Here is a 19,065-nt window from a genome sequence, read left to right as displayed (position 1 = left end):
GAAGAGAATACCCTCAGTCCTTTACTAAATCCCCTCAGCCATTTACTAAATGCCTTCAGTTATTTGCTAAATCCCCTCAGCCATTTGCTAAAGTACTCTCAGTCGTTTACTAAATGCCCTCAGTTGTTTGCTAAATCCCCTCAGTTGTTTGCTAAATCCCCTCAGTTGTTTAGTAAATACCCACAGACATTTACTAAATACCCTCAGTTGTTTACTAAAATTAATACCCTCAGTCCTTTGCTAAATACCCTCCGCAGTCCTTTGCTAAATACCCTCAGTTGTTTAGTAAATACCCTCAGTCCTTTGCTAAATACCCTCAGTTGTTTAGTAAATACCCTTAGTCCTTTGCTAAATACCCTCAGTCCTAATTTGCTAAATACCCTCAGTTGTTTACCAAATACCCTCAAATGTTTAGTAAATACCACCAAAACCTTGTGTTTTTGTCATCAATATTTTGACACAAACGCATCCCATAATTAAGGTCATGCATGCATGCACTAATTGGATTTATCTCTGATACTGCACTCCGTTTAGATCTACCCAACAATTATTCCTTCATAGCGTATACGTACACTTATACTAGTGCATGTACATAAAAGTAAACTCTGTGAGTACCTACAGCACACACTCACACACAAAATTGCACAAAATAATTATGCTGGGACAGCATTGATCTAAAATTGTTATGAAATAATGAGTTCGCAAGTACTGATAAAGTAGGCTAAAAGAGGTTCCGTTTCGGCAGGACCCATTCTCTCAAACACCAGTGTTCCAAAGGTTCGGTTCAAGTCATCCAGCTCAGTGCTGTTCTTATGAGAGTATTCCAGCACCTGTGTATAATTATGTGCACAATCAACATTTTCGTGAGGTGCAACATTTTTTAGGTTTAAGCTTGGTTAAACATAGTTAATATTGGTGAGCTCACATGCAACAAAGCCATTAGCGTGGGAGTACGAGAAAGGGGATGTGGCTACGTACACACATGCACAGTCAGTCTGCCACGTGCATGCAATTGCAAAGACGCAAGAAGATCTACTTCTCTGTGACTTCTCTATTTCTCTCCCTCCCCTTCCCTCATCTTCCACCTGTTTTTATTGTAGTTCCGTCTACTGACGTGAGATTTCCAGATGCGTAGGGCCAGTTGGGACCCCCATACAACTAATTAGATCCGGAATAGCAATATACGCATTCTGGCAATGGCCCTACGGAGCCGACGATCACGTGACCTCCGGCGATCTGGAAAGTAGGCCAGAATAAGTAGCTAGGTCCGGACATAGATACGTAAATATCTACGGTCCGGGTAACACAGCGGGTCAATATTAACGCATTTTCGAGGGCAGGGCAGTTAACGCGAAAATTAAAACTGGGATAAACTCCCACGCACTGGTATTTCACATGCAAAGCTATCGGTAGGCGGTTTCCTTGCATTGAAATGTACCCACAAACATTTCTGCTGAGGGCTCTGAAGCCAAAATGCGAAAATTTCCCGCTATACATACAGCCACATGTATCAGCAAAATACCGTATAGCGGGTATATTTCGAGGGTATACATTTTCGCGGATTTAATTTTCGTGGAATAGCAGACTCTTTGCAGCATTGGACTCTTTGCAGCATTGCTTGCATGCGATATTAAATTCGAGGTTATAAATGTTTGTGGTGGTACGTGCTTAATCCACGAACATTTATACCCGCTATACGGTAGAGTGCACTTTTTTAAATTGATAAACAAGATGTAACACAATATTTCACACACTTAGGTGCAAGGGTTACAGTGGCAAACAGTCACATAACCAAGAGTTATGTATGTTATTACACGAGGTGCGGCCACGGGTATAGTAGTCTGTTGGTTTGTTACCCGAGGCCGTGCCGCGGCCAGAGGGTATAGTAGTCCGTTGGTTTGTTTGTCTGTTTGTCACGAGTATCTCTACTCACCTGGATGCCATAGCGCTGCGTTTGCAGCATATAATAATATCCTTCACACAACAATATCAGATTTCGATGTTACTAAAGCTTCGTTGTCTAGCGAAAAGCTTGAACTTGCACGTGGCAGCTAGCAAACTACACGCGGCCTTTATTTGAGATACACTACATATTTACAGTTGAGTTGATCCTGTACCAAGAACAATGGTAAAGGGTCACTACAATAGAAAGCTAGAATTGTGACTGGTTTGTTGTCCCTGGCCCTGTTAGCTGACTCTGGGATCCATGCAAGAGCCATACTTCTCTGAGACTCCAGGCATCTTTGCTGTGATCCTAGTCCACAGTGCATATATCTATGTGCCACTAAAACACTGTTATCAAATGTTTCAGCATGCCTCCAGTCTGTTTATTGTTCCTGAGTTTCTGTGCTAGGACAGTTAAGCCATAGATAACATCACCACATGCACTGTATTATATCACTCTTCTGGTTTCTTGTCACCAGCCGAGGGTTTGCACTTTAGTGCTCTAGTTTGTTTGTCACAGGTATATCTACTCACCTAGGTACCACAGCACTGTGTTTACAGCACAGATAGCCTTCATACAACAATATCTTAGTTTTAAATAGTGGCAGCTTTTGATGTTAAAGCTTCTTTGTCGAGCAAAAGCTAAGAAGCCTGAACTTGCACGTTGGCTAGCTACACGTGGTAGACTACGTATTTGCAGCTGAAGTGATCCCGTACCAGGAACAATGGAATAGGGTCACTAAAGTAGAAAGCTAGAATTGTGACTGGTTGTTAACTGACTCTGGATCGATCCTCTTATACTCCAGTAGCTCTTTTATCTATGCAGCAGCCTGGTAGGAGCCATACTTCTCTAAGACTCCATGGCCAGGTTTCCACAATGCCTCATGTACTACCACTGTTCTCAGCATGCATGCCTCTCCAGTGTTTAGTTTGATTGCTCTTGAGTTGCTACATGCATGCACTGCATTATATCACTATATACTCTTATAATCATGGCACCAGCCGAGGGTTTGCACTTCAGTGCTCTAGTTAATACAGGTAAGCATGCATATCTATTATAATATTGATTCAGTGTCAATTCCAGGGTGACGGTACTACCTACAATAATGTTCTAGGCACTTCTAATTACCCCAGACATTTACGGATACTTGTTCGATTCCCTCAATTACTTGAAATGCTAAATGCTGCTAATGAATTGGGTAGGTTGCCAGTAAAGTGAATCAAATATAAATATGACTATAGAACTTTAGTATCGGGTGCATTACAGGGCTGCATCCAGGATTTTGGATCAGGGGGGGGGGGGGCGAATTGGGCAATTTAAAAATGTAGGAGGGGTGAAGTCATCAGAATTATAGCAGTACGAATGAATCTGCCAGATCCTAGGGGGGGGGGGGGGGGGAGAAACTGTGCCCAGGGGGGGGGACGAATTACCCCCCTCGCCCCCCCTCAATGCAGCCCTGCATTAAACACAATTGTGTACAATGTCATGTACGCACCTTTGAAAACAATCTAAGTAGTTGCTTGAGCAGATCACGTGCTTCCAGTGAGAGTTTGTTCAACTTAGTGCTAAGAATAGAGATAGGGTTGGCACTCTGAGTGAGCTCAGCCACCTCTTTAGCGAGACTGTACTTGACAAGACACCCCAGTCGACCTTTCCTGAACAAAGAGCGCAGCAGACAGGCAGCAGTAGTGGCATCAGGCATCTTGCTTATGTCTGGTTCCTATGTGGGTGGAGATTAATTTGTATGCTAGAAAGAGATTGTGCTACAACGAGAGGCTAAAAGATGCACATGTAGCTATACATGAACATGTGTGTATGTATGTATGCCTATAGTAACTCAAAGTGCCTACATACCAGTAGCGATGTATGCATAGTAACTCAAAGTGCCTGCATACCAGTAGCGATGTGTGCATAGTAACTCAAAGTGCCTACATACCAGTAGCGAATTGCTGTCTATTGTCTAGCATAAGCTTTACCTAAGAAGGTCAACTAGCTACATGTACATGACATGCATTATGATAGCATTTGACATTACAATAGGGTCGAGGCTTGAGCAAAAGTTTAAAAACACAAATTGTAATAAATTCAAGGCAAAATCATGTACGTACAAAGCAAAAAGATTACTAACTTGTCCCTTGTCTATAGATTCTAGCCATCGGTTGACGCGGGAGCTGGGTGCAGTGGCAACCGTGAGGGCTCGTTCCTCAATCACATGAGAGGACAGGTACTCCACACACTTGACAGCAATATTATAGGCACTAGAGAAAGTCTGAATCATCTCTACAAAGAAAGAGGTTTCTTAATTGACCTACATAATACGTATCATGTACAATCAACATCATTATCATGTGACTATCGTATAGCGCGAAATTTTTAAGGAGCTTAATTTTCGCTGTTTTCGTAGGTTAGCAATCCTAAACGAAAATTGTTCTTTAATTATCTGCTACATGTATATGCCAAGATTAAAGGCATGGCTTCTGGTAAGCAGTCAACCCACGAACATTATGCAACGAAATGCTTTTAGAGCGCACTATACAGTATTAAATCATGTTAGCCATAAATTCTGCAATGTGATTGGCTAAAAGTATAGCATTCTATCCAACTTAGAAATAATGTGCTCACTTAGACAATCATGTAGATAAGAACATTCAAATCTGATTGGCTAGAGACACATGGTTGCTACCTGCATGTATGATCTAAAATGCTAGGAAGTTTCCAATGGATTTAGAACCAGCCCTTTGGGTTTCCATAAACTATTATGTAGATCTCACAAACAGAGTCAATTTGTAGAAAACAAACCTTGCTACATGTAATATTACCTCCACACTTTGCTCCTTTGACCATTTTGTTGATGCTCTTCACCCAATCATCCATGTCCTGCTCACATGCAAACACGTGCACGTATACTGACAGTAAATCACACATAAATCTATACATACTTTGGGCACACAATGAGTGTACTGTATAAGTTAGGTAGTAGAGAGGGAAAACATTACATACACATATGGGATGTGTGAGACTACATGCATGTTTACATGCACACTGTTTCGTATAGGGATTGTATATGCAAAATACACGTCCTTAAATTTGCACAGCGTTGTGTACTTACAGTCCGTGAGTGACATCCTAGGACCACACTAGTGTCATATTTCATGTTGATGGCGAAACACAGGAAACCATCTTTCTTTCCTAATGGTACGGCACCCTGCATCCGGCTCACCAGAATCTGACCCAAGGCAGGTGAGGACTGTATGAAAACAATAATTAAAATCATTGGCTAATAAAAAAAAAATGAATTTTTTCATATCTGTCCGGATAATAATGATAATTCTCTTTCCTGAGTACTCATTACATGCATAGCTATAACTTATGTCAGCAACATACGTCTGCCTCCATGGCTCTGTCGAAGTAGTCAATGGTGTTCTCAGTGAGTTTGAAGTAACGAGATTTCCACTCCACCTTTCTAGCTCCTTCTTTATGTAGAACACCTTCCTTGCCAATACCCTATAAAAATAGATAACGTGTAGATAGCTGAAAATCTCCCTTGAAAAACACTTAAAATCATGGAAGTGGAAATTAAGCTGCTTAATAGTTATGCTAACTGTTAGTAGAAACATGATTAACTATTTAAAGCAGGAACCTAAGTAGTAATAGATATAGCATGAGACCGAATGTTTTATATTGTATATAAAATATACAGGCACATGCAAGCACGAGGGCGAGTTGCCTGTATATTACATAAAAACACGACGACCCCTTACCCAGTAATGCCTCGAGGCTACGCGACTGTGTAATAAAATAATATAACAGGGAATGGACTGATCACACACTTATAACCTTGACAATGAAAGGTAACTCACAGTGCAATCCTCAAGCTCATCATCTGAGAAGTCAGGGTCCAGTCTTGCATTAACAGCATTAGTCCTGCGCATCACTACAGGGGAGCTTGTTAGCAGGTCAGTAGACACAGAGGTTTCTCTTGAACTGGCAGAGAGGCAGCTCTGATCCTCGGGTGATACAGTACGTGAGACAGGGGCACTCGAACAAACAGGCTTCTCCAAGTTAACACGCCATCCCGGAATAGGTTTTGAAAAACCCTTAGGTTTTGGCGGTGGGATAGGAGAAGATTTTCCAGGTTTATGGGGCACAATCGGTGATTTTCTACTTGATAGTAATGGTGATTCTTTTTCTCTTGAGAGAGAAAGTGGTTTGGGAGGTGGAACAGGAGAGGCTTGCCCTTTATTATCTTCGTTCTTTCTCTCGGTGGTTCCTTTGCGTGACTTGCGCCGAGGAGGGGGTTGCGGCACGGGACTATCCCGACCCTCACCACCCACAATGTTAGTTTGCAGCCTATTTTCAGTAGTTGTCTCAGGGGGTGACTCGGGAGGAGGCGGTAGGAGCGATGATGAGGGCTCAGGTTTCTTCTTCGAGCGTTTTCGAGGAGGTTTCTGCGGAGCTAATGAGTCATTTGTCTGTGTGTTTAGCAGGTCAGGGGATGAATCAGATGAGTCAAACTTGGGGGGCAGCTCGTTCCTTGGTATTGTTGCAAAGTCTCTTTTTCCTCGTTCTACATCCAAATTCCATTCATTCAGAGGAGATGGGCTGGCAAGCTCATCAAACTCTTCCAAATTCCTCAAAAGATCTTCCATACTAGAGCTAGACTTGACTGGGAGTGGCTCCAATTCAGGATCATTCTCTGGTGCAGCCACATGCACTGTAATTGAGTCTGGGTCAATATCCTCTACAGCGCGTCTGGGATAGGTCTTCTGATAGGGCGGTGGTGGGGGAGGAGGACGTCTTTTCACTTTGAGGGAGTTGTTTCCAACTTGAGGTGTCTCATTAGCTTGAGATAAGAGAGGTGAAGTGGATGAATCGCTGTGCTTCTCACTGAGTTGTGTCTTTTCAGTAGTTCTAACTAAGCGTGGAGAAGAGGCAGGACGACTTAATCGCTTGACTGCAATACGGGGTGATGTCTGTGGCTCCTGATTGTACTCGAGGACAGAGCCCACATGTTTACGATTATTCGGTGAAGAGAGAAGAGGCGACACTTGTGTATCAGAGGACCGACGAACCTCTTTGTATTCCATTATCGGGTCATAATTTGTTCTCTTCTTAAACAAACTGCCTCTCTTCTTATCTTTTTTCTCTTTGACTAATGGCTCAATGTTCTTCTTGTTGCCTAGCTTGCTGTAGTCATGGGATCCACCACTGTGGATTCGCCGAAGGGCTTTACTAACACCCGACAGAGGATTGTGGGAAGGGGCAGCAGTGGAAGGTGATGGTGACGACGTGTGGCTTCGTGGATCATCATCAACTACAGGAAGAAATAAATGATACACAGTTATGTAAATTACGGCTTCTCAGTTTGACGATAAAAATTAGCACTTAGTATACATGCACTGAAGCATTATACTGTAAGTCTGGCCAACTCACATAACATCGTTTCTGCTTTGGCCTCGGTGTGGTTTTCAGCACCCAGCCTTCCCTGCTTGAACCTCTTTACGAGTTTCTTCGCCTCATCTTTGGATTGTGGTACTGCAATCTCCTCCACAAAACTGGCAGGGATGACTCCTACATGCCCATCAATTCTAGCGGTCCACCAGCCATCCCCACTCTTCTCTACGATCTGTGAAAGAATGACCTGATAACTGCATAGTATTACATAATACATGTACTTATTGAGTTGGTGCCTCTACTTACACATAGTATATTATACACGCTTGTTTTAAATTTACACATTAACCCTTTTGCCGTCAAATTAGATCACTGCACACCTGATGGATGTGTACTAATTCACTAGACAATTAATATGGAAAAATTAAAGCCAGAAACTCATTATTGGTAAGGAATGCGTTTTGATTGCCTAGCAACCTAAATTGAATGAAGATATGTCTTTAAAGCCGGGCGAGGAGATTTCAGACAAGAAGTAGCTATAGAAGGAGCCATTTACGAGTACATAACATTTTATGTGCAAATGAAAATAGTGAGTGGGTCAGATCAGAGTATCGCTACAGTGATGAAGAGTTTCAGTGCGACACATACGGTGTATGGGATATCTTTCTCAGCCACCTCAACAAGAGAATTTCAAAAGCATGCAAGCATTGATCCATCAATATCTAGCCTTGATTCCAGGCCGCACTGAAGATGGGCCTGGTATCGACTGTTTGCGCATACGCCACATAATCACCAGAAAGTGGGGACTCCGGATAGCATCGTATATGCCCAGTAAAACAATGACGTCACAACGAACGGAAGTGGATTGAAGAAAGTAGAAGTTCGATTGTGAAGGTTTCTAGCCCGTCCGATAGAATCCTAATAGCTACCCTTAATAGTATTCTTTGTCTGTATATTTTATTCAGGATATTTCTCGGTCAGTAGCAGGCCTCCTAGCTTGTTGAGGCCTTGTGAAGGAGGCTAATCAATATCCAGAACTTCAAGATGTTTGCTGAAGATTTGTATCTATAATTATAGCTAAACCTTGCTACACTATGTGTAACAAAGAGATCTCACAAGGGTGTCTTTTCTCGAGTAAAATCAAACAGCATACGATTTTAGACCACGATGAGTTTGCTAGTTTTGCAAAATTCCTGTAGTATCACCCACTGCTTGACCATGCAATAATAAAATCGCAGCAATATGCAATTAGCTACAGAATGATGTCACTCCTCAGTGGCATATCCAGAGGGGGACCCCAGGGTGCCATGGAAACCTCCTTTCAGTCTAGCTAATACGGCTTTAGTAAGATGGGAGTAAGAATTGCTAGTTTTACTGCACAACGTGTGACTGGAAAAGTGGGCGTAACCTTCTAAAAATTTCGCGCTCTGCGCGATTTTCAGTGCTCGCTCGTTTAGAACGCCCTTTCCCTTTTCCTGGATCCGGCACTGCTCCTGAGGTAGAAAGATAACGTATTTTAGTAATTAGCTACCGCAACGAGCCACAATCGTGGCCTACGGCGCATAAAGGGTTAATGTACATGTATGAAACGATATTATAACAATATACATTTTGTAATGCACTATGCATAGGCACCTATAAGGCAATACACACACTCCTAACCTCAATCAACTCCCCCTCCACAAACTCCAAACTGTCATCCTCTCCATCACCAAGACTCTCGTAGTCATACAACGCCACAGCAACAAGACTGCAACATGTAGTATTGATTAATTTTACTGTATAATAATGGGGTCTCTATTATCATAATATTATTACTAGAATGTTTTGTGAGTATCAAACATATGCAAACTTTGTGAATTCGCAACAACAAAACCGCCAAAGTTACACCCTCGAAATATACCCGCTATACGATAAATGAAGCAATCAATTCATTCTGGGGTCAATGCACATGCATATACAATATCAAGGTGACCGATGCCAACACAAAATGCCAAACTGGCCAAGGCAATCAGACAGTCAATCACTGCCGATGCCACAACAAAACATTTTACAATTATATACACATCGGAATTATCTTGGTACTAGCGTGGGATCAATATAATTATTATACATATAGCAGCTATAGAGCTCTATGCGTTTATTTTCCAGGATGCGCTTATAATGCGCAGTCATCTTCGAGTCCCACCCAGTACCTGGATGTCTCTGTGACGAGTGATGACACCAATAGCTAACTAAGCTAACGGCATGGAAACCAATGGAGTGGTGAGCTAAGCAAGCTCCTAACTGTGCCATTAATAGTTAGATTTCCTGAAAATCTTTTTAGGTTAATGGTAAACTGTTTGCTCATGAATATTCATGATTTTATATTTAAAATGAGTTTTGTGAAACTATAAATGTTATTTCTACCTCTGTGCTCTTGCTCTTATAGGATACTTTTTGGAGGGCTACACGAAGTGTTTTTTCGTTCCAGGTCAAGTAACTATCACAAAACAAGAACGTGTACTTAAAATGGCTGATGGAGCCAAAGAAAACAGCCTCTTGTGAGCTTCAGTAGCCTTTAAAAAAAATATATCCTTGTGTGGCCCTGCATATTATAGTCAAGCTACAGTAGACTGCACCTGAGCTGGCCAGTACTGGCTGCCCCAAACTAGGTTTTCAATGTAATTTTATACGTTTATTACGGCCGGATATGACGTTTTGGGTGTGGTTTGGCAAATAAAATTGATGATTTAATATCTTTCATTATCCCCGAGACAAGAACCGCAGCAAAACTAGTCATTAGATTCGAGGTAAGGTCGTTTTTAAGCCTTGGCTATTTCCTGAAATACAGCCGGCCACCTCGCTATTCCGGCCAAGCTGCACTGTCCCAAGGGTGACCGGATTAACTGTATGTTTTGGACTTCGGACTTTCAACATGATTGTGCATGTAGCTGCTCAAGATCACTAGCTCATGAATAATTAATGAGCAAACGGTTTATCGTAACCTTAAACAGGTCATTCTTAAAAGAGGCAAATCCTCTGAAGTACCACCTACATCAGAGTTCTGCCTACAGTGGTCGTTTAGGTAAGCTGCGACCACCACTAGATATTTTCCGACCACTGCTTTACATTCTACAAGTACTGTCAGTTTAGCTGCTAGTCTTCGCTTACCAGTTTTACTGTCTTAATGTGCCTTATATAGAGCTAACTATTAATTGAACTCTACTGCGCATGACCAGAACAATTAATTGAAGCTCCAGCATGGCTTTGTTGAGTTCGAGGAGTACTGCAGCCATAGATTGAGTAGAGAGGGATTGGAAACGAGGTACCCTCGAAGTACCATCCGTGTTTCCCGCAGTTTTAATCGAGGCTTATTTCCAACATGGGGTCTAAACATGAATAATTCATGAGAATTGTTTTTGCTGTCTAGCTGTAAAAAGTCCACGAGCAGTTTTGCTGCTAAACATCAACTTCATCAAATACTTGTGGCCATTTGGGACACAGCACACTACTTAGTGACACAACCTTAGCTATATCGTAGTACTGCCCTTTGCAGCTCACTTGGAAGTTTGGAGCAAATAGTAAATTGCAAAAAACCACTTGAGATAAGTGTAACAGTTTACACAAGTAACCCACAATACTATAGAACAAGGGACAAGTATAAATTTTGGAACAGAAGATTCAGATCTTTATGTGGATATATAGTATATACCTTAGTACAGTTTTCAGCATAAACTACTGTAGTTGGGTAACCATGAAAAACTAATCCTTATCAAGAGGAGTTAAGTGGCGTACTATGTCATTGTGGCAGAGAATTGGAGACTGGTTCAGCAGCAGGCTGTTTCTCAGTCAACAAAAAATAGCTAGACGAACAGGCAGTTATGTTGTAATCAAGCTACTCCTACAGCCCAAACTTAGTACTTATAGATAGAGATTTGGCCAAGTTGTGGTTTAGCTGTAAACTGTTACACAGTGGTTTTTTGCATTTTACAGTAATACTATTTGCCAAAACTTCACGTGAGCTTACGTGAGCTACAACAAATAGTGTGAGAAACTACAACAACAAAACATAAAGATCTGGTCTATTCCAAAATTTTAACTTGGTCCTTAGAGGGCTCTATAGTATTGTGGTTTACTTATGTAAACTGTTACACTTATCTCAAGTGGTTTTTTGCAATTTACTATTTTCCCTAAACTTTCTAGTGAGCTGCAAAGGGCAGTAGGTAAACTGACACAAGCATGAAAAATCACTCTGTGTTAGACTAGTTACTTCATGACAATCAAGATTGTATTTTCTTCGTTTCCAAATGATACTCACCATCAGGGGGCATTTGTTTAAGTGTTAGAGGGGTCTTTGAGACGCATGCATAGACTATGATTAGACTCAATAAGTTTCCCGGTAAACTTACCCGGGGTAGAAAGCAAAACACGGATTGTTTCTGAGCTCTACATAGACTTCATTGTAAAACATCACGTGAACCACTTCCGTTGCCAATCCCCTTCTACTCTATCTATGCTGCAGCTAGCTAGCTAGCTATACTCTGCCTTAAAACAGGGAGTTGGACTACCTGCTAAGGGAAAGACAAGCTAGAGAGTGAGCAACTGGGTGCATGCAGTTAATACTTCCAAGTATACTGATTATGACCCTGTGATGAAGAAATCTTAGTATAGCACCATACTGTACTGATGCAAGTACAACAATGCACATATATAATTATTTCAGCTATATACTTACAACACATGCATGTTCAAATTTGTGTCCCCCTTCCCATACACACCCCCTACATGGGCGAATTTTCCCCCATCATTTTTACCCACCTCTCAAAATTCCTGGGCAGAACCCTGCTACATGTACCTCCAATTTAATATATGAAACAGAAGGGGTCCATGTCCATCTCATATAATTATGCCTCGGTGCGCATGCGCAAGCGAGGTATGTGTTTGTGTGTTTGTGTTTGTAGACTGCTACAGCTGCTCAAGGATCAATGAAGTGCAAGTAAGAGTTTCTATAGGCTTCTAGTCATGTTTTCGGATTTTAATTCGTGGATTTACAAAATAATGCTTGGTTCTCTGCCTAGTTTTGCTTACTTGGAATGCCACTGCAGCCTTTTCATTTCAGAAGAGTGTGTAGAAAAACTTGTCCATGATAGAGTGTTGCTATACTCTACTTGTAGTTACTTCTGCACTAGAACTCTAGCTATTGGTAGCTGCAAGAGTGAGAAGAGAGGCAGCCATTAATTTTAGACTTGGACTTTTGGCATCGATCCTTTTTAACAACAATCATGGTCGATTATGTCCCACTCTTTGAGTTTCCCTGTGATTCTGTGATTCTGCCTAGCATGCAGCAAAACAAATTAACGCACCACGATAATTATAACGTTTGTATAAGAGGTATCAGCACCTCATTATAACAGCTGAGTGCACACAAAAAGTCCTTCCAAACTGATATCGATCACCAGTTACCAAGAATAGTACTAGCTATAACTTTCATTGGAAAAAACCAGCAGTTGAGCGTGTGTAAATTAATATGCTTATAATCGAGTAATGTGCTATAATAATCCAGCTTCTACGGTATGGAAATACAGTACTGTGTTGGATACAAAATCATAGCTAGTTAAGTCATAGTGTATTCCAGCTCTATATAATTTATTATGTTACAGACCTAAAGGATGACAGTTAATGACGCGTGTCCAGCTTCCTCTAAAGGAGAGCCTGCCTCGCTTAGTTATGTGACGGTGGCACAGTAAAAATGAACGTAGGCTGTCAGTCGATGGGCAGAGCCTGGCAGGTAACAAAGTCACAGGATGCCTGCATCCAGGACTTTGGGTCAGGGGGGCAAATTTGGCAAATGAAAAATATAGGGGGAGGCAAAGCCCCCGATGCGAATTATTCCAAACTAAGGGGGTCCGGGGGAGCATAAAAATTTAGATATTTGGGGGCATAGATCAATTCTGGCGTAATTTCAGCTCATATAGTTATCAATTTAGTGATATCATCATTACATGATTGTAGTGTTAGGTGCACAGAATAGCTGTTTAAAACTAAACTGACTACCTACCTCAGCTTCCTACTATTGTATCAAAATTAAATCCCAGGGGGCAAAGCTAGGCCCAGGGGGGAGAAATACCCCCTCGCCCCCCCCCCCTCAATGCAGCCCTGCCTATGCATTGCATAGACTGGAAACCATGCACCCAAGAGAAAGGGACTCAGTGAGTGTATATCCTGATTCCCTGAGCGTAAAACGTGTACTGCCACTACTTGTAAGGGCTACTACATGCAACTCACCTATGTAAGTTAAAACTGTGTAGCCATGACAACACTTTTAGTTGCAAAACAACCAGAATCAAAGACTTACTTTGGGACTTTTGACCAGTCTGCATTGTCAATCCTTATTCTTCGCTCCCTGCGATGCTTTTTTTTGAAGTCTTGCAGTTCCTCCTCCCCAGGTTCAAACTTGTTGAACATGAAATAAGGGATGGCATTGTCCGGTGTTACCTTTACTTCATCCAGCAGTACATCGTCACCCTACGTGTAAGCGGGTAAAGAGTGAATCTGAGCAAGCAGGAAACCAGGCATACACTTCGATAATACTACACAATTGTTTGGACCATTGCTTTACAGTTAAAAACGGTCCAGGGCTCGCTCAATACATGACTGAAGTTGGAAGGACCTAGAGGATACTTACTCTAAATCGGAGTTGAATGTGCTCCAGTGGTAGCCCTGTTCTTTTGGTAAGCATTTTTCTTACATCGCCAACTCGATTGTTCTCATTAACACACAGCTTAATCTCAGAGCCTTTAGTCAGCTATGAGAAGGAGTGATTATTGCATTCTAAAATCAAAAAAGTAAAAACAAAACAAGCCCCCACATAACAACCTTGCACTCCGCTATGATCAAAGCATACCAGAGAATTAGCAATAGATACAGCCACACTAATTACCAATACCTTAAAAGGACAAATGTAATTACGGTCACTTCAATGTAAGCACTGCAATTCACAATACATCATATGTAAATATAAGACCAAACTTCATTTGTTATGCACGTACACGTAACTAACCGTGTACACACTTCACCACACGGAGTGTTCAAACAAAGAGGTAACAAGCTATCAACGAGTATGTGCACTCACAATCTCCTTGCTCTCTCTATCCACAGCCACATTTGTACAGATCATACACCCAATTTCAAATTCCTGCAAACAAAAATGACTTGTGTTCATATATGAAAATAGTGATGAATAGTACGAGTACTGTGTTTTGCAGCTCACCTGGAAGTTTATATATATTATACTAGGGCATATGTATACATATACGCAGGCGCCTCGCGGGAAGCTCTGATTTTTGTTTATGTTTGATAATAACAGCTAAAATGAAAAGTTCTCTTTTATATCATCTGTACAGTAGGCCTTTATAGGAACTACACTAAAATGTCAGGCATGACTGTTTGTGTGACACTATTTCAGTGTAGATCTACTTTGTGATACCTACAATGAGCTGACCTCTGCTAATCTGCCTGCTGTCGTCTAGCTCTAGCTCTTCTGTCCCTCCCTTGTATTTGCTGTTACAGTACAAAGAGCTATAGAGACAGCTAAAAGCCTACGAGATCGAGCATATAAAGTTGTACTGGTTTGCAGAGCTACAGCGGCCACGCCCATCTAAGGAAGTGCATCGTTTGCTTCTTTATTGCCTTAAAGCGCCCCCGGGGGGAGCCCAACCCACATCCGTTACAATTTATATCCACATGGGCCAGAATCAGGTAGCACGATTATTCAACTCGCTTCCTGCTCGGCAATAAGTGTGACGGCTCAACATAATTATGGCACCATGCACTCTATCAAAGGTTTTATATGAACTTTCAAAACTATTTTTTGGGATTATTCGCCCCAAACTTCCAAGTAAGCTGCAAAGCACAGTAAAGTATTGAAAGAAAAAACACACAAAAAATATTTACGTACAAACACTACCTTTGGTAGTGGTGGAGGCAATTGCTCCTTCTTCGCTGGGGGCAATGGGGGATCTTTTCTTTTCCTGACCACAGGACTCTTTGTATGACCAGGACCATTCAAGTCAAGATCATGGAGGTCAACTCCACGCTGTATAGACATCTTCTGACTCTCTCTGATGTTTTCTGATCTGCAAATTTGTTCAGAGCAATATTATTACTGTAACAAGGCGACATGAGAGACTATACAATTGTCTACGGTATAATACATGCAGATACACAATTAATGTGAGTCATTGATCAGGCCAAATAGTTGGAAGAAATCATCATCTAATGCCAGTAAAAATGGTCACACAACAAGTTATATTGGTAGATTTAGCTTAGTTAATTGTTGTATAAAAGCGAGCAAAAGCTAAGAAGCTAAGAAGCTTGAACTGCATGTTGCCTAGCTCTACATGCGACCTTTATTCGAGGTGGATCTACATACTTGCAGCTGAAGTGATCCTTACCGCGGTCTCTATTATTGTAGATTGTTGCTTCTGTACTCCTCTGGTTTCTATTTATTATGTCAACAGCCGAGGATTAGCACTTCAGTGCTCTAGTTAAATACACACATATAATTAACAATTAGTTACGCATGCAGAAAAGAGTGGGAAAGATGGACCATGATTGTTGAAAGTAATATTAATGGCTGCTAAGCTAATGGCTTTGCAGCCCTTTTCTCACTCTTGACCCCACCTCTAGTGCAGAAGTAAGTAGAATAGCTAAGTTATATCAACAGATTTTGTTAAGCAAGAGTCTGCAGCAGCCTTCAAAGTGCCATAACTCGATGTTAAATCCACTAATTGCAATCCAGTGACTAAAAACCTACAGAATCTTTTACTTGCACTTCATTGTCATGGAGCAGCTGTAGCAGTATACACAGACACACTACCGTATACCTCGCGTGTGCACACCGAGGCATAATAAGGCCTTCATCGATCAGCTTGCTTCCACTGTTTTGCAGGTATACAAGTAAACATGGGCCCACACATGTAATTACAGCATACCTCTTATAACACTGTTCGGCCATGACCTCTATGGCACTCATAAGAGCTGGGGCTTGGGTGGAGATGAGACGTAAAGAGGCAGCATCATCAGTCTTAGATTGCTCGCCATACACCAATGCATTGTCGATCAACATACAACAGAATGAGTGGACCTGGGGAAAGAAAATGATATTGAAACTAGTGTCCTACTAGTCAGTAGACTAGTCAATAGAACCAGATGGACAGAAACATAAAAGTGAGGATTAGGTGTCAATTAATAATAGATCAACAGCCTGGCCCGGCTCAACTACGCCTATCTAAGTACAGTTTTGTGCATGTCAGGTTCTGAACTGCCAATTTCGAAAGACAAAGTGGTGATAGTCATAATTATTAGGATACTCTTTTCTTGAACAAAGCAAACCTGATGGGTGTATACATTCCAGCGATAACATGCTACATTACACAAATATTCATGATTGACAGTTCACTACTCAATATCAGCCACACCATATAAGCAGAACATTGGGCAAAGAGGCAAGAGCTAATTAGTGAAAGGAGTAACTACAAGTTTGAGAACAGTTAAGGCATAAAAGGTAGCGTAAACAATGGACCACTCCACACACCTGTGTTCTCATGGGGTACTTGCTTACAAACAGACTGTCCACCAAGTCCATGAGCATAGATACCATCTTAGTAAGGAGTAGAGTAGGCTCCAGCACAGAGCCCTTGGCAGGTGCCTTATGCCCGGATGCGTCCACCAATGCTCCTGTGGCACGCTGCAATCCTACCATAGCTGTCCGCAATACATCTGATGGTTGACCATGTTGCACTGGGTTTCTCTGTGGTTCGGTCTTAGCTTGAAGACTTTCTTGATGTCTCCTCAGCTCAGCTGCTAGTCGTCGTTCAGTCTCTGTGGTAGGTGGTGCATCAGTGGGGCTCACTCTACCCACATCATTCACTGGCTCTGCTGGTCTGGAGGGGAGACTGGTTTGTCTAAGCAGGCTCTCAAGCTCTACATCACTGCTGTAACTTTGTTGAGACTCATAAAACAAGTTCACCTCTTTCACTAGACTTTCCACGGCCTTTTTCGTTCTGGACAACTGCTGCAGTGAGGCAGAGTCCACTGCTCGGGCATCCTTAGCGATTTTTTTAGCTGCGAAAACAAACTCAGCTAGAGAACTTGTGCCTCTTGTCTTGGTTGCATCAGGCGCTCCCGCAATCAATTTTTTCAGGGCTTTGACAATCTGAGTGACAAGGCTAACCAGTTCTTCTGCATTTCCTGATGCCCCTATCACCAGAGAGAGTCGCTCTATGGTGGTTGATACGATCTCCCTGCGTTCATCTACATCTAAATCCATATCACTTCAATGTTCTCATCGGACTATAGTATATAGATCAGATTCACACAAGCTACAGCTACTCTTACTCGTGTCCGACTACAATCGGAGAAATCAAATCAAAAACCACTATATACACTCTCACAGTGACGGTTTGTTTGGAGGTATTAATTTTACATTTTACAGTGAACAACCTAGACAATTTCTTGTAATTAGAACATCACTAAAACTATTGACTAAAACCACAGACACACATAACACAGTCATGTCTAGATAATTATGTTTAGATCTAAGATTGTATCATGCCCTTTCTCTCATTTCCATCTTAATACAGGTTTTGAATTCGTCCCACACTCCCAGTTTCTTGTGTTCCATCATCTGTGTGTGGTTACATCACATAGCAATCACTTACATGTTTGAATTGCTGTACATTAGTGGGTGCATAATGTATACCTTCTATTATTATAGACAAAGGTTTGGCAGAGAAGGCCAGCTGTTAACATTTTGCAACATATATACGTCCATTGAAATTTGGTAGACTTAGTGGAATGCATTAAATTTTGATCTATATTGTAATAAAATAATATTGCATCAATTAATTTGTTATACTGTACAATGTAACCAGAACTTACTTTGAATCCTCTAAGTTTCCAGTTCTTCATAACAGCCATAAACTCACGATGGCTTAGTTTACCATCTCCTACAAATTGTCCAAGAAAACCAGACTCAATAAAATGACCACCAAGAGACTGCATGCATGCTCACCATCAACATCAAATATGTGGAACACTGTGCTGACAACTGTCTCATCTAGAGGTCTCCCAATGCATACTTTGGCAGCTCTCTTGAACTCCTCCTTTGCCACGGCTGTGCCAGCTATTGTGTACATAGCCATTGCTGTCTCAAAATCATCCAGTGAGTTAAGCAACTGACAAAAGTCTTTGAACTGCTCGAACGAAACACCCTATTAGATTGTACTATAGTTATTATACAGAAAGAGCCGTAGGACCACATGCATATATGTATATGTATGTAGTACATAGACAAAGACTGGTAAAACTAACTGTTTCACTACGTGGTCTCTTTTTCAGCCTGCCAAAGACTCCCTCCAAATCCCAAGTGGTGTGCTTCAGCAAAACTCTTGCAAAGTCCTCAGCACAAATTGTTGGTGTTCCTCCTGAATACTGATTGAAGTGATTACAAGTTAAGGTCGGAAGAGGGAGCTAGATGATACACGTTACATGCACATTGGACACTACCATAAGATGAGGAAGGATATCTCGATCTCTAAGACTTCTGTTTGCAAATCGTCTATGAACCTGATACAAAAAATCGGGGCATAGTAATAATCTTTCAAAGAAAGGAAATGGCAATGGTAATATAACTCAATTACATAATTATGTGTGGCATCTGTTTAAACATGCTAAAACTCACA

At 41.5% G+C, this 19,065-nt stretch overlaps 1 protein-coding gene across 1 annotated transcript; it reads right to left on the bottom strand.

Annotated features, from left to right (window-relative positions):
* Positions 1-529: 529 nt before the first annotated feature.
* LOC135350357 (uncharacterized) lies at positions 530-18,217 on the bottom strand. The gene is made up of 16 exons (XM_064549119.1): positions 18,084-18,217; positions 16,917-18,008; positions 16,315-16,466; positions 15,288-15,456; positions 14,454-14,516; positions 14,007-14,126; positions 13,677-13,846; positions 9,002-9,089; positions 7,379-7,571; positions 5,806-7,259; positions 5,330-5,449; positions 5,055-5,192; positions 4,765-4,822; positions 4,074-4,225; positions 3,441-3,665; positions 530-830 (listed from the first exon to the last, which is right to left on the bottom strand). The coding sequence occupies exons 2-16, from the start codon at positions 17,649-17,651 to the stop codon at positions 684-686; spliced, it is 3,984 nt and encodes a 1,327-aa protein (XP_064405189.1). The 5' UTR covers positions 17,652-18,008; positions 18,084-18,217; the 3' UTR covers positions 530-683.
* Positions 18,218-19,065: the final 848 nt, after the last annotated feature.

Source organism: Halichondria panicea, chromosome 16 (assembly GCF_963675165.1).
Source record: "Halichondria panicea chromosome 16, odHalPani1.1, whole genome shotgun sequence".
In the NCBI taxonomy this organism is placed as follows: domain Eukaryota; kingdom Metazoa; phylum Porifera; class Demospongiae; order Suberitida; family Halichondriidae; genus Halichondria; species Halichondria panicea.
This window is presented reverse-complemented; position numbering and strand designations above follow the sequence as displayed.

Coding starts and splice junctions, on each gene's coding strand:
- LOC135350357 (XM_064549119.1), bottom strand. CDS start 17,651: ATGGATTTAGATGTAGATGAACGCAGGGAGATCGTATCAACCACCATA. Junction 15,457..16,314: donor GCCGAACAGTGTTATAAGAG/GTATGCTGTAAT, acceptor ACAAATTTGCAG/ATCAGAAAACATCAGAGAGA. Junction 13,847..14,006: donor ACATTCAACTCCGATTTAGA/GTAAGTATCCTC, acceptor GCTTACACGTAG/GGTGACGATGTACTGCTGGA.